Source organism: Metopolophium dirhodum, chromosome 4, assembly GCF_019925205.1.
Source record: "Metopolophium dirhodum isolate CAU chromosome 4, ASM1992520v1, whole genome shotgun sequence".
NCBI lineage: Eukaryota > Metazoa > Arthropoda > Insecta > Hemiptera > Aphididae > Metopolophium > Metopolophium dirhodum.
The window spans coordinates 16,518,577-16,536,188 of record NC_083563.1 but is presented as its reverse complement, the minus strand read 5'-3'; the positions used below and the strand labels follow the sequence as shown (position 1 = coordinate 16,536,188).

Genomic DNA, 17,612 nt, shown 5'->3' with positions numbered 1-17,612 from the left:
TATTACACAATTATTATTTAATGAGATATATATTAATTATTATTATTGCATTTTGGTAGATATAATATTTGGTACAAAACAATGATGATAATTTTATTAAAATTATCTTTATATATTATTTCTGGATATAAATATAAACATTTTTATTTTTATTTTACAATTTATTGTAGTCTTAAAAATTAGGGTTATTTTTGGTAGCCAGGGGGCTGGTCACGTGCAAAAAATGGAATGGGCGTATTTTTTCCATATTATTATTATTATTTTTTTTTACTGTCATTAAATCCTATGTAGACACAATTAAAATCGAAATAATAAAAACTGAAAATGATTATAAATAAGTGTCGTTATTATAATATAAACCAAAACTAACCTTTTGATAATATTTTTTAGGTTTTATAATGTATAATGCATATTGTGTATAATGTAATTTAAGATTGAGTTTGCACAGTTTGAAGATCAATAAATTAACAGCAACATGCATTGTTTTAATAATATTTTCTTATCTAACAAATGTTCAGAAATTCAATTATAAAAAACACTGAAATATTTTATACTGCAATATTAGTAGAGTAGCCAACGTTTAACTACAATATAGGTATTAATAAAATATATATTATTATTTATGGGCAAAAATCGACTATTTCTTTAAAATCGGCAATAAAACGGTTGTTTACATATTTGTATACAGTATACACGTTTCGAGGGTAGGATCCAGGAGGATAAATTAAATACTATGTTTTTTTTAAATAACCACATGTCTGGTTTTTTTTTATTGTCTTAGAAATAATTATTATTAATTTTAAACACACTTCTTATTTTTCTAGGAATTTGGTGGCATTTTTGCAAATATTGAATCAAATTGGTGTTTAAAAATGTAGGTAGGTACAATGTACATTATGGTGATTTTAATAAATAGAAAATTTGTTATGTATTGCTTCGATCGTTCAACACGTCAACATACGTATCAAATTATACTGCAAAAATGTCACAATTTGTAAGTTAAAATTAATAATAATTGATTGTAGTAACATACAATTGTCATTGCAAACTATTTTAAAATGCATGACTTTCAACCGTATATAATTGGACGGATGTTGACTTGTACCCTCAAATATCACAATACCCATATTTATTTCGAAAAATGAGTAAAGAATTAAAAAAAAAAAACCTAATGAATATAACTGTGTGGATAACTTAGTTAACCGTCTATCCTGAAGCTACCGCCACAATTGAATTAATAATAAATATTATAACAAATTATTAAAATTCACACAAACACGACATTGTGGCATTTAAAACAAGTAGTGATATAATTAATATGGGATAAGAAAATATAACTTACCTTGTATGGTATAATATTATGTACACAAATATCGTAACTGGAACGGTATTATATAATAATATTAACGATAATTTACTATAATAAGTAAACTATATGTGCAGCAAACGCGTTCGTTTATCACGATATAAAATAAAGAAAAACTGGAAAAACTGGCACCTAAAGGTGCCTAGCCTTATATTATACACTGCCGGAGTAGCGTGCGGGCTGTGCGGTAGATAAGTAGGTATATACTATGCATGAAATCGAAAATCACAGGTCTGGAAAACCCGGAAAAACCAACACGGGACACGAAGGCGCGGAGACACGATGAGGTAAAACAATGAAAACGCGAAAAACGGAAAAAATATCTCGAGCGGCGCCCGCGTAAAAATAATCGAATTGTTGCGTGTATTATGTACGAGTGACGTATCCGGTTCGCGTTTGGCTTATGCCCCGGGACTCGGAGCTTAACTCGTCGGGCCGGTAAAAGTCGCGGCGGCGTAACAGAGGGCGGCGGCGGTGTATATAGGGCGGTGGCGGCGCGGGTGGTGGCGCGGCGGTGGCGCCGGCCGATGGTGCTTGGCTCGGGGGTTGAGGTTCGACCCGGAGAGGCTTAATCTTGGTCGGCCGACTGTCACAACCCCCGGGTTGGCGGCCGGGTGTCCGGGGCGGTGTGCGGCCGGGACCAACCGGAAAGAGTTAGAAATGAAATAGTGCGCCGGGCGCGTGCGCACCGGTCCGCAGCCGCCCGCCCGACTACGGCGCGCCACGGTCGCCATGTTTATTGTTTAGCGGCCCGACGCCGCGCGGGTTAATAGTTAAGCTCTCCGACACGGCGCCCCCGTGCACGACAATTTGATTACCGAGTATTGAACCGACGCCGCCGCCGCCGCCGCCGCCGCCTCGACCCACACCTAACCCACTCCACTTTTTCTCTTCGTCGCGTCTTCATCCTTTACCGTTTTACTCTCTCGTGCTCCGTCCCTCACATACTCCATCTGCAGTGCTAAAGCCTACAGCGCCCTATTCGCGGCCGAGGAAACCTCTGTACGGTTGATATTATTATGCACTGCATTGATACGTATTTAAGGGGGGAGGGGGAGGAGAAATCGCCCGGGTAGGCACTTTTGTATATTATATTGGGTTGGTATACTTAAGTTATATTTATATTATATTGCTTGCCTCTATTGCTTATTCAAAATATATATACTAAATAATTGTAAATTGTAAGTAGGTATCTGCAAGTTATCTAACGTGTGATATAATCTATAATACGTAGCATACGTAATCTATATAATATAGATAATCTATAATACATATTTTTTAAGCACGTTCCTGCCAGGGCCGAACTGAGCCCCTGTGCTATTATTCTACAGCACGTTTGGCTAAGAACCACTACTAATGCCAAAAAAAACAATAATATTGTAAAAAATTAGATAAATTCCATTACAAACAGGCCTCCTATTTTACTTAGTAATAATGTATGCAGGATAGGGCTGCAGTTATCAGTTTGGTAAATATGTTTCAAAATAATGTAACCTAGTTACCTGTGTAACTTGTATAATAGGTTATAGGTAACTTGTAATTTCTTATTATGTCATTTTCAACTAGATATAACTTTAAAATGTATAATTTGTGGCAATTTTGTTGTGAAATAGCCGCAATTCTACTAATGTGTGCTGCGGTCAATCATCGTCTGGCATCGCAAGCATTCGGATGGGTGACCACTCAGGTTCTTTGCGACGAATCCTTGCCTCATATAAAAAAAACATGTTCCAACCGTATATCAATACCGTAATATCTACAACTCCCACAAACCAAATAACTCATGTGGCCAATGATCAAAAAAACAAAAAATATATCATTCATATGATAAAATAATAATAATGTGAACCAATAGGTAGGAACTAGGTAGGTACAATTATATTCAGCACTCCGCAGTAGCCATTATACAACAGTATAATATAGTATCACAAAAACACAGTCCAAATTTTCCAAAAATACAATATTATATACAGCTGACATCGTCGCAGAGGTTTTTGGACTACTAGATTAAAATTTGATAGTAAAATAGTTTTTAGACTAATTGTCAACTGATATATTATATTTATCTCGGAATAAAATGTGGTTACTATTTTATGAAAAATTAAAAGAAAACAGAATAGGCTGTCTATCTGCAATGTGTACTCTCCTGTGCTTCCCTTCTATAAATCCGGTGCCTGTGTAAATCGAGTATTATAAGTAGGTATATATATTTACATTTTCTTTGTAGGTACCTAATACATTTTGAGAGTTCCTAATTAAAAATTCTGGAATTCTTATAAAATACATACGTATAATATTTTTAAGGTACCTACTCATACTATTGAAAAAATAAAAAATTTAATTTGTACGTATAAACTTTTTACTATTTTATTTTGAATCGCTCAATGTGAGTAATTGGGTAGGTTTACAGATAATAGTGGGCTAAAACCATTCCAGTCTAGTCCAAGGCTCGTCTGCTCGTCAGCTCATTTTTATGTATAAACTAAATATCTGGTTTTTGATCATGGATACTACGGACTCCTACCTATACTTATCAAGGTTAGAGTGCCTAAAGACTATTTTTTTAAATATTCTTTTACGGTGTTTAGTAACTTATAAGTAGAAACTACGTATACGTGGCTATATTATCAAAATTTTTTTTTATTTAAAAATAATTTTAATAGAAATACACATTATAATATGCAACTACAGATTACAGTAAATAATTGTAAGCAACGTTCGCTTAGGATGTGGTGACTTAAGTGCGTCTTATACTCGTGTAATCGTGAGCGCCGCCCTCGTGAGCAACGAGTGTCAACGCACATCATCACTTTTAGTGATGATACATTTTCGGACACGGGAATTCACAGGGATCATATATAACTTACGTAAACTAATCATAATTTGCTCGCATCATAAGGTCCAATAATGGTGTATTTTACCTATTCAAGTTTTTTTGTTAAATTTCCATCTAAAAAAGCATTTATGATGCTTAAAAACATCAAAAACAAAAAATTATGTTTCAATTGGGATATGTTTATTATCTGTACTGGCGGAATCGATGCTATATTGGTGGTACACCAGAATCCATAGGTCCGGTCCCATTACAATTTTCTGATTTTTTTATTACATTAATACATATAGAATAACTCAAATGAGTAAACAAATAAATATCATTTATATTGTAGGTACCTACTAAATAACAATTTAATTAAATACAATTAAAAGTTGTAAAAATTTTTTAAATTAAAATCTTTTGCAACTGTTAATTAAAATTAAATTTAAGTTTAATACAATTAAAAATAAAATAAATTATCCTTTTTTATTTCTTTAATAAATTTAAACACTCAACATTTCATTATTAAATAAATAGGTATGATGAAATCGGGGTAGCTAGGTATACCGCAAAAGGGTAATATAAGCTATCAAACTATACGAATTTATAATAACGAATTATACTTCTTGGATATATAAAATCCTGATAAAGGTTTTCGGGAGATGTTGGAGACCTATTTGTCCATATTATAGCTTTTGACTATAGCGAATAAAGAAAACAGATGTGAAGCTATGTACTAAGAAACTATATTATGTCACATGAATATTTTTTGGTATTCCTAATGTTATGAGAACAATGAATAATCAACAAAATATTCATAAGACTTTCTAACGATTATTTAAAAAAATATTTCCTTTATTCCTCTCAGAAACTCTTAAAATGACGTAAATAGGTTTAATCAGTACTTATATATATATAGTTGAATAGTAAATATTATAGCATACCTATAGAAATTGTATCCGAACAAAATTAGGTAGATATTAGGTAGTTAATCTTTTATCCTGCTAAACATAATATAGTGGCCCAGACAAATAAAAATAAAAAGAATATCTCACACCAAATTATTATAGCTATCTACTGTAGTACATGTATTTATATGTGTGATTGCAGCAGTAGAGTGGTAGACGTATACAGTGGGGTTTAAATCTGTAAATATAATATTTTATATATTACCTGTTATGATGACTTTTTATTATTAACTGTATTATTAAGCTATACAAATAAAATATAATGGCTTTTTAATATAGGTACCTATTATTTTTATAAATACTGTATAAATATTATTAATATTAAATACTTACTATATTATTGGTATAAATGTTTTGGACTTTGGACTTTACAATGCCCTCTTCACTTTGTTCACCCCGAAAATCATGGCATCCAAACAAATTATTCCGAGGTGGGTATGATAAATTATTTTTATAGCATACCAACTTTATATAAAATCATTTTATATGAAATTTGAAAAAGTTAGTTCCCACATAAATATAATTGATAGTAGGACGTAATATAACATAGGTTTTTTTTACGAATAGATTTCAAAATATTTTAATATATTACGATTGCCATACGTAATAGAAATAGACTTAAAGTAAATGTACAAATGTGATTTTTAAATGTTTTACTGTATAGCAATAAGACAATTTGAGGGGATAAGCAAAATGTATCAAATGTATTAGACCTCTTGGGTTAGGCCTACATTTTTTTTGCCCTGGGCCACCAAAATTCTAAATCCGGCATTGTTAAAGATAGTATGATAGAACAAGATATTAATACATAACTAATTTTGGTTAGTTGAAAATGTTTTTAACATTGTTACAGTATCAAAAATAAAATAAATCGATCACTCAATCTAAACACGAATACACGATGTACAAAGTAAATAATAATAATAATAATAATACGTATATTATCACATGATAATATTATAATATCATGATTTTATAATTTATTATGATGTGAATGTTAATAAAAATAAAATCCAAATATTATTTTCGTCCTTTTATGACTGTACCTATGTCTGTATAAGACGTGACAGTTTCTCAAATTTTTATTATTTTGGACATAATCATAGAAATATCAATTAACAAATAAGGAATTTTTATATTTTATTATTTAATTGAAAATTCCAAATTATTAAAAAATATTTTCTCAGTTGGTGCAAATGCCCCTTGACAAATACTCATCATTAAACGCTTTATAAAAATAAATATAGAAAAGCGCTAAGTGCTAACACGTCATGCAAGAATTCCATTGCTTCATATGTATACTGCACCAATGCCACTACCGAGGGTGAGTTCAATGTGGTATACATTATACCTTAATACTTATAAATTATAATTAACGATAAAATATCATCACATTCGAAAAAGTATCTATGCAATTTTGGAGATTTTTTTCTAAATGCAATTTTAAATAAAATATCTACAATACCATCTCGAGGTACAACCATCAAATTACCTGTTCTATTGTGGTATGTAGGTTTTTGATATGTTATTTTTACTATATAAATCGTAAAGCTTATATATTCTACTGGTTTTATAAACCGGTTTGATGGAACGTTTTCATTCTCCGTATTTGTAAACAAATACGAAAGTAAATATTACCTATTCTATCTTCTAGACTCTAGTCATTCACCTAAGTGACTACACTGTACGCGGTATACTATTACATTTTATGGTATCTGCAATCGGTATTATCGTGTCTATTCTTCCGTTTTATTAGTTATAAATGTGATATTACATATTTTTAAAATGCGTAGTTGGACAACAATTATTGCCTTAGCGGTAATATTCGCATTTGCCATAGAATTTCGACCCTTGGATCATTTTATGACTAGCTATTTCGCCAGTCGAGGAGTAAACATTACAGATACTCAGGTACATAAATAAACAAATATTTTATAAGAATTATTATAACCAACTAACCTAAAAATGTGTATTTTTAAGAAAAAATGAACGGTAACAAAAAAAAACAAATTAATGTAAAACTTTAACTAATAAGGCTTATACATAAGCTCCTCCTGTATGGGTATAGGCTATGGTTATTGGTAAGACTAACTTAACGTATGAGTAAAGGAAAAGGATATAGGTAAATACCTATACTATATAATGAGTAGCGTAATTTTCTTATTAATTCTGCATATTTATTATATTATTTTATACTTATGCGACAGCAGTTATAATACTAATGGGGGATGGTGAGAATAGATCCTTTTCAGAGCTTTTATTGTGTTATGCCTAATATAATGTACCAACCATAGCTATGTTAGCTATCCGTAAAACATAACTTTTAGTCCAAATATAAGCTTGTTGACTAATGACTGGTGTGAAAGATATACACACTAAAATACAAAGTTTTGAAATGTTTATATGCAATACACTGATACCATAAAGCTACATTCTACATCCAAATATCCAACTGTATATTGGCATATTGCCCACCGAGATGTTCATTACCCGATTTAATTTTCGTTAATACGATTGGTGTTTTTAGTTTTATTTTTTCAAATTAATTTTAGTGGTAATAATGGGTTTGCCCACTACATAATAAGTATACGTCAAATATGCAATATATAATCCGAAAACATAACTTAGAATAATAAATACGGACGTTCGATCTCTACAATATAATAATATGATAGAAGTACCCTGAACGTGTAATTGTCCAATATCCATATTGAATCAGCCCATTAGATTTCTACGATTTCTTCCATTGGTTGTCAAAATTGAAGGTCCTAGAAAATCTCTATTTTGCAACCATGTCAATGGTTGGTGATATATGGCTACCTATATAGTATATTAATATCATTGTTTATTATTAAGCAATTGTATGCTGGTGACTGCAGGTACTGAAATGTCATTATATTATGCATTTTGCAATATATTGCTTGTATTTATAAATGATTCTTTACTATAATCTTATAATATTATGTACGAGGAATAATAGTTTGCATAAGAACTATCTATATTAACTATAGTATGAGTATAATATTAATATATGAGCTGACTCGCTAACTTTATGAACTATTCATACAGAGTATTATACCAAGCATACACAATGCACATTGCACATCTCCTCATTTTTATAATACAAACAAAAATGTTTTTGGCTGGGTACAACTTTTTTTTTCAAACCGATTTTTGTAACGCTTTATCTAATGTCATAGAAACGCAAACCAACAATAAAAAAAAAAACTAATTTAATTCCTTAGAAAATGAAGCATACTAATAGATTTTTTTCTACTGCACTATATCAAAACACTATGATTCCTCAATTTTTCTTGAAGAGGAAATATTTCTAGTAGCATGCTACTATATTGCTACCCGCACAACTGGTACTTATAATATATACGATCTACATTTTTTCTTTAATATTGCAGTTACAATAAGGCCTCCTTATAAAGGAAACGCTCGGTACCAATTGATTTTTCCGTTATAAGGCAATTTCCATCATATAGGGAGACTAAAATATACGTGGTGTCGTGGTATAGGTAATACAGGACTGTTGTTTTTCCGTTGCGTGAGATTTCCGCCTTATAGAAGGTCAGTTGGATTATGGAGACTTTACTGTATTCAAAATCTGATTCTTAATTTTTAAATATATTCAAAGATTATATTTTTGAATACCTTGAGATTTTTGTATCATTTAAAGAGTGTCCTATGGTAATAAAAACATTTTTTCAAACAATAATCACCCATTTTTACATAAAATTATTCAGCAGATTATTTTTTTTAACATTTTATTATTACAAATTAAAATTCAAATGAGTACCTAGTTTCCGACTAATTACACTTTTTAATGTTGATACTTGTACTTATTATTATCAATTATAAATGTATATGTTTCTTGTAGGGCTACAGTTTACTCAAGAGAAAATCAAATTACTAGTTACTTACTGAAATAATTACATTTTATGCATACAACAATATTGTATAACATGTATTTACATGTGAATAAATAAATGGTAAACACATTCAAATTCAAATTATATTTTTAAACCGTGAATGTCTTACAAGGTTTTCAATATAGGTATACGTTATCTCATTTTTATCTCCTTATCATACTGGTAGACTGAGAAACTATAATTTAATATTTACATAACATAAATAATAAATATGGATAATACCAATACGTCATAATATGGCATTAATACGAGTTTAAAAAAAAAATATAATAAAATGCTATATTAACAAGCAAATTACAAACATCTTCATTAATCTAATGATTATAAATTATAGTAATGTAGTAGGTTTATACTGTACAGGGTGTAAATCAATATTTAAAATTTTTTTTTTATGTATAATATAATTTATTGACTTTACTCTACTTTACTTTACTCTACTCTACTCTACTCTAAGTGCACGTATATTATAACATTTTTATTTTGAATAGTGAAAATTACAAATCTTAAATCTGAATTTAATCTTTTTTTGAAAAATTTAAAATGGCTAGTTTGTAAATCTGGTTTTTAGAATAATTTTGATTGTAAAAACATTAATTTAAATCATGTAGAATCTACAATAATACGTTTTTACATTAGTTTCGTAATTTCTTTCAGTTTATTCACGAGTGTCATACGAGTTGTTTGCATCAATTGTATATTTTATATTTTTATGTAATTTTTTCGTATTTTTTTTTTTGTGACATAAAATTAAGTAAAAATGAAAAGATTTGCAGAAAGCGGAAGCTCAAATACCAAAAAACAGAGAACACAGGCGAATCGTAAATATGACGATAGTTACTTACAATTCGAATTCGTTGTAAAATTTGGTTCTGAAAATTCTATTCATATAACATAAACGTATACATTATTAATAAGCAAAAAAATGGTCAGGTGGTACGCGAATATAAAAAGATTGAGAACCGCTGATATAGATTATTTTATAAACATTTTTGAAATCTCATTATTTTTGTAAAGTTATGTTAATCCAGTCGTAAAAAAACTTTTCAAATTCAAAAAGTATAAACTTTTTCTTAAATATTTTAAGAGTATTTTTGAATAAGTACTCGTTAATATCTAAATATTTATAAAAAAAAAGCGGGTAAGTGGATGTCGCTCTGCTGTATAGTAGGTTACAAGTGGGTCAATGTATAATGAATTGTATTAAACTCGAATTCAATGATATAATATCATATTGTGTATAAGAAAAACGATTCTGAGCGGAGGCGGTTTGTCAGTCTGGATTTTTTGTATTGTTATTATTTATTATAGCCTGTAATTTAAATTAATATTATAATATTATTTTTTTTTATTCGTTGCTATGGTGATAAACAAAGCGTTGGAAATTAAAATCCCATTTTTAGTGGTTTTTCGTAATTTGTCGGTAGTTTTTCCCGTGGCATTAAATAACTGTTGAGAAAATTGAAAAATGACCTCTTTAAAGTACCATTTTGATCCAATTTGTTAAAAGGTACTACATGTTAAAATCGAAGCGCTCCTTCTAGTAGACATTTTGTATACAGGATAAAAAAAAAATAAATAAATAAACACCAATGTCTCGCTCCGCTCAGAATCTAAAATATTATATTTATATTACATAGGTATTGTAGTACCTATACACAATTGTATAATTAAATAAAAGGATTCCAACATTTCTAAGATTGGTAGCAGAATATACGTAATTATAAAACACATACTTATTGTACAAAAAAAGATTTTTTTTTTATTGATCGTGAAGCCCGACAACTTTGGCCATTAGCTGTTTGTTTTTGTTAGTAGGCAAGGGAGCTGTAAGTATAACACGTGTGTGTAGTTTTGTCAGATTTTTTAATGGGCACCCGTGGGTATCTGCCATGCCTGGGTGGGGGATGGCGGCACTTCTCTCCGGACACCGTGACTTGCCCGAAGAATAATGCCGCCCGTGAACCGAGGTTTGAACCTGCGCCGGTGTGCGACACAACCGACGCCAGTCTGATCGGCCACTCCGTCCCCCCAAAAAGATTATATACCTTAACATAGGCACATTTAATATTTCAATCGTTATAAAATGTAAATTACATTTTAGTTATTGTAGTGTCATCATCTTGATCTCAGTATAATAGCTGGTGGCTAATAAGAAATAATACATTTCATAATTTAATAATAGTAGACAAATTTTTAAGACTTAACTAATTATAGAAATAATTATTCATACATATTATTCTTTACTTTAGGTGACAGAATATGAGTTGATGCGGTTTGAAGACTACTTCAGCATATTGACTGTTACGGTGATAATGATGATCACAGATAGTTTACATTACAAACCAGTTATCTTTTTCAATGTCTTCTGTGGAATTATCGTTTATTCAAATCTTGTTATGTTACCTAATTTTATCCAGTTAAAAGTAAGTATAATTACTATATGATTTGTAGTATTACGAAATATTTAAGATTATACCTACTGGTTATGAATGCACCTATTATACACACTTAGGTACTCGTACACTCGTATTTTATAAATACGTCCAGAATCTAATAACTAATAAGTGACCGATTTTTGATGGACGAGGAAAATAATATTGCTATGAACAATAATTACTTTTCTCTCGGACGCTTTAAGTTTTCGGTTTTAATTTTTTACAGGTAGCCGAACTATGCGCGGCGTTCTTCAAATCGTACGAAGTAGTCTACTTCAGTTATTTATTCGCTAGGGTTCAGGACAAGAGTTATTATCAGGCAACATCAGGATTAGCTAGGACCGCAATGTTGATGGGCAAATGTTGTTCGTTGGTATTCGCTCAAACGTTAGTGGTTATGTACGGAAAGGATTACGTTAATCAATTGCCGTGTTACACATTGGGCAGTGAGTATAATTATATTTTGTCTGAAAAATTATTATTTTAGTCTGTAGATACTCCTAGACGGTCGTACATTATGTATAACTTTATTTAAGTACTTCACAACATATTTTAACACATAAATTATTATAATTATAATGCCTGCGATGTATAAATGCGTGGGTATTTAAGTTGATTTAATATAGGTAGGACAGGTAGGTACTTCTGTAAAAAATGTTTAATCACACAAACAACAACAATTTTTAATTTTCAAATTAATTTTAATATCACTATTATTGTTACCAGCTTAGCTGAAATTGTTTTTTCATTCCCAAAAATTATATTCAGCGTAGGTAGAATATTTAACTTTTGATAACTATATATGATGTTGATAGGAAATATTTATATTTATATTATTTATAAATATTTATATGGAGTATATATGCTCCCTCCGTCCTCAATCGTCTTCACATGATATGAATCTATTTTTTATACTATACCTACACGGGCACACCACACTATATATTATCAAATAATATTTTCTAACAAATTTTATAGAAATCTAATTTTTTGTCTCAAATATGATTTTACCTATTGCAAAACAGTCACATTGATTTATCTTCTGTGTTAGACGTTAGTTAAACATTTGAAACATTCAATTTGTAAGCAATTAAAAAAAATAATGATTATTAATTTCTATTAAGACCTAAGTTTATTAATTATAAAGTGATGCATTTTTACATAAGCTACCAATATAAGTAGTCTAATTTATTTGATACCATTTGAATATTACCATAACACTGCAGCTATAAACATTAAATAAAAAATAATAATTTATAAAAGTTTTATAATAATATTATAATAAATTGTCTTAAATATTTAAGAAACGCATGGAAATTAATAATTAATTAATGTGTGCAATATGGGTATTAAGTATCTGCATACAATAAATGGTATAAATCAGATTTAAAAAAAGGTAATGGTGCCGATAATTGTTAATAAGCACGTGTGACATCTTGATGTAGGTAGATAGATACTTATAAGTTATAATTGTATAGATATCTACAAATAAATACAATGATTTTTAAAGATTAACCAATATATAGAATATAGTTATAATATCTTTCTAAAAAATAATTGATTAATTTGTACCTACGCATAATATCACAAATTACATTTCATTTGCACTCGTGATTGCTAAACAATGGATGTGTATTTTTGGATAAACCAATAATCTCATAACAATAATATCTTTTAGGTTTTTTCATTATGTTTTAGTACAAATGTATTAACATTTATTTTTATTTGTATTTTAATTACCTATCCCCATAAGATTTAGTAAGTTATAATATCCTCAAATCGTTCTACATCCTACGTATCTGCTGTAATATTTTAGGTATGGTTTTCGCATTTGTCTGGTCGTCGTTTTTGCCATCGGTAAGACGGAAAAGTTACAATAACGATGATACTTTTGCAGAATTTATGTTACCTAATAACAACGAACCACTTAATTTAAAGGTAAATCATAAAAATGTATTTATTTTATAGTAATATATAGATTGTTTTGGAAATATTCCATCTGATAGCGGCCGCCTGTTTTTATTTGTACAAATAATGTATTTGATATGAAAAATGCATAATTATTTTACCTCACTCAGCTGTTGGAATATTGAACGTGATTATTTTATCCAAATTACTTGGGAAAAATTACGTTTTAGGCAAGAAATCAATTCGAGTGGTTATTAAAATGTGTGTCAATATGTCCATTATGTCAATATTAATGGTAAATTACACTTAAATATTGATAGAATATATACTGTAGTGAAATATTTATACGAATAATTAATTTCTATCTTATCTTAACGATTACATTGACTTATAGTAAACAATTAACATATTATTATTAACATTATTGATACTAAATACATTATAAATAAATGAAAACTTAAAATTTTTTTAAAATATTAAATAAATAATTCATTTCTTAAATATCATACGATTTTAAAGAAATACATTTTTTTTAAATAAATCATTAGTGAGGAAGTGACTAATTACACATTTGAATGTCATTCCACTAAAGGTATATAATTAAAAAAATAAAAGTCCATGAAGGGGATTGAACACTCCAATATCCCCTTCATATAAATTATAGGTGTATATAATATACGCTCATATCATCAGGTGACAGACATCGTATATTTATATCGATTGGTTATGTATTTAAATTGTAAATCATTTTATAATACATAATGCTAAGCAAGGGACTGTAACTCATACTTAAACAAATGATATTTTAGAATATACCCATTCAATCTCAGTCAACTGCAACCGAACCTATGTTAAAACGAATGTGGAGAGACTTTAACGAATCTTATAAAAACTTAATTGTTCTAAAGTGGTCCATTTGGTACTGTTTGGCTTTAGTCGGATATATGACGGTAAGTAAAATACCTACTCAAACATTACAAAACTATAAAAGTATATACTATAAAAATGAAATATTATGTGTAGGTAATTAATTTATATTTTATATTAATAGGTAGCAGGTATGTATTTTGTATATCAACTATTTGTATAATTCCAGATACAAGTGGCATGTGTAACTCACAAATTAGGCGAAAATGAGCAAGCTAATGGTGTAGTCGAGTCCTTGACCGTATTCATAGGTTTGTAAATGTGATATGATTATTTTGATTAAATATTAAATGAAGAAATATCTAACATTTAAAAAATGAAGGTCAGTTCATGTACTATTATATTATTTTTACTCCTTAGATTCATGTATATATAATTTATTTATGCATAAATTCCAAAGTAATTTGGCTATGGCATAATGCATAACTATATTATATATACGTATATACTATATAATGCGTATTAATGTGTTAATATAAATATTCATGGTTATCACAGCGGAAAAAACAGATATCCAAAATCATCTTAATGGAAACCTATAGTAAACTTGGTAATCAATGAAAATCAGTTTTAAAAATTGATAATCGTCAAACCAAATTTCTTCAGTTTTGCTGGCGTTTTGGTCTAAAAACCACTTTTTTTCATTGACTGAAACCCCCTTAAGATTTATTTTATGATACGTAATTTAAATATATTTAAAAAATATTAAAATAAACGAAATGTATGTTTAGATTGGTCAAATCTACATTAGTTTTGACTTTTGACAAAACCAACTGGATCCCCCTTAAATATCAAAATTTAAACTTCAAAAGCCCAAAAAAAAAATTGAACAAAATATGTACTTTTTATATTTTTGAATTGCTGTGAGAACCACCTTTTGAAACAATGTGAAGTGTTGAAGATAGAAGCATTTTTTCTGTTTACATTATGCAAGAAAAAAATGTTTAAAAAGATACAGCATTGTAGATCCAATAACGTGATATTCATCCGTTCAGGATCTAGAACAGTATATGATTAATGATGACATAGTTTTTAAAAAAATTATTAACTGGTGTGTTGGACGTTACTGCACATTAACCCCCACACCCCCCCCCCCCCCCCATTTCACCAGGATACGCCACTGATTATAATTATAGATGTAGAGATCTTTAAAAAGTTGATTTTCTTACAATTTTACAGATACCTAATATATGTTTTTGAATTACACATTTTTACGCAGGGGCCATCAGCTCATACAAAATCGGCGTGAAACGTGTGAATTGGGAATTAAATGGTAATGCGTTCATAGGATCTGGGTCTTTGATTCTTGGTGTATGCGTGATATCTTGTTACTTTCATCAACATATGTTATCGATCCAACTGTCATACATATTATTCGGAGTACTGATCCAAGCAATGTTTGTAACGGCATTGTAAGTAAATAAAATACCAAATATAATAGGTTCAGACAGTATCATTATTATAATATATTGATATTAAATATATTTAAATGTCAAACATTATTTTTATAATTATTATTATAAATATAAATAATATAAATAAATAATATAAATAATTATTATGGCTGTTTCTTCAATTTTTATTTTAACAGGGCTGAAGTAGCAAAACAGTTGAAAAATAATTGTTATGCACTTGTATTGGGTTTCAATTCGTTTATTTCACTGATATTGCTGCTGTGTTATAAAGAAATCTTTATCTATGGCAATTTATTTAAGATGGATATTCCCAAACAGGTGCGTAGAAATAATAAAATAAAATATTTTTCCTATACATAAGATATATTTTGACAACAATATTTTTAATTTATTTAATTATATCAAAAATATGTATATTCTATAAAAATGTATTTCTAAAAAAAAAAACTGAAAAAAAGGATAAAACATAAAAATAACTTCAACTTTGAATTTGCGATATTAATAAATGTAGCAATAAAATGATATGTTTTCAGGTTTTATTCTACGGTGGCTTATACATTTTTCTCGGGATAATTTATCTGATACCTTCTGCGATATCATTCAATAGAAGATTGAATAATAGATATCCGATCTACGATATAACCGAATAGCGTCATCAACGATTCATCCCAAATCAATTGCACTACACATTACAATGAAAAATCGATTTATATTTACGTTTGAACCATTTATTCCGATCTCAGTTAATAGTCACTATAGTCGGTTACCAATCTCAAGAGTTTTTTTGAAAAATATAATTGTTATATTATAATACTATGTGAAATATTGAAATTATGAACTAATTAAATGTATTCACATATAGGTATACATATTGGTATGCGTATAACCTATTTGGTTACCTATTGGCTATTGGTACCTATCTATATTACCTACTATATTAGTTTTTATATTTTACATTTACATTAACTATTTAATATGTATGTCTTGTTGTTATAAATTATGTGGATATGAAATGTTTATAATATATAATAAGTCTCCATAAAATTAAGTTAAAAAGCGTATTGTGGAATGTGATTTTTATTTTATAGCTGATATACAGCATTACAGCTTTCAATATCAAACCTCGCACAAATGGGGCGGAAATGCAAATACCAACACAACGTCCAAACTCTAACCATCTACAATACTTATACATAGGTACATAACCAAAGCTCATTCGTAGGAATAATAATATTATATTTTATACGTGTGCGATAAATTCGAATTTTTGGTAACAGAGTATGTAGGTACACGAGCATTCGCGTAGGAACTAGGAATGTCCGCATTTCAGTACGTGTATAGCCGTATAGGTAACTATCGATTTAAAAACTTAACGTTTCATTTTCGAACATAATATTTTATTTTCCTTCGTGTACAGCAGTTGTACGCGCATACACCGCCAGCCAGACGCGCAAATGTCGAAAACAGACTTGATTGTTTCGCGGTAATTATAATTGTTCTACACGGGCGCACTTTTATTTCATTTTTTAACCTAATCCTAAATAATATAATAACACGGGTAGGTAGGTTTCGAACGAAGAAGAAACAACAATGGAACCATCCAGACCGTGAATAACTGACTGTCAAAACAATTTAGCGCCCCACAGCTCGATGCAAATATATGAACAATACACGTACTTAGGTATAATATAAGTTCCGGGTTTTTCAGTTTTTGCGTACCTGCTGCTACAGTCTTGTATAGAACGATTGATTATTAAGTAGCTTATACACTATAATATATACGATCCACTTTTAGTGAAATCAATATTTTCATGAACTGGATGAACCAGATACTGAATTT

At 29.3% G+C, this 17,612-nt stretch overlaps 2 protein-coding genes across 4 annotated transcripts in view; one reads left to right on the top strand and one right to left on the bottom strand.

Moving 5' to 3' along the window:
• Positions 1-2,053, bottom strand: part of LOC132943255 (photoreceptor-specific nuclear receptor-like) — a 32,241-nt gene extending 30,188 nt beyond the window's left edge. For 2 of the 3 annotated variants that reach the window (XR_009664335.1, XM_061012156.1), the window contains exon 1: positions 1,343-2,052. The gene's annotated coding sequence lies outside the window, so the exon portion shown is untranslated. Of the gene's footprint in view, positions 1-1,342 lie in introns of all 3 variants that reach the window. The other variant, XM_061012157.1, reaches the window with a different exon arrangement.
• Positions 2,054-6,818: 4,765 nt separating this feature from the next.
• LOC132943822 (thiamine transporter 1-like) lies at positions 6,819-16,811 on the top strand. The gene is made up of 9 exons (XM_061012939.1): positions 6,819-7,060; positions 11,337-11,510; positions 11,749-11,968; positions 13,339-13,460; positions 14,240-14,380; positions 14,527-14,608; positions 15,577-15,769; positions 15,949-16,090; positions 16,306-16,811. Exons 1-9 carry the CDS (start codon positions 6,935-6,937, stop codon positions 16,420-16,422), a joined length of 1,317 nt encoding a protein of 438 aa, XP_060868922.1. The 5' UTR covers positions 6,819-6,934; the 3' UTR covers positions 16,423-16,811.
• Positions 16,812-17,612: the final 801 nt, after the last annotated feature.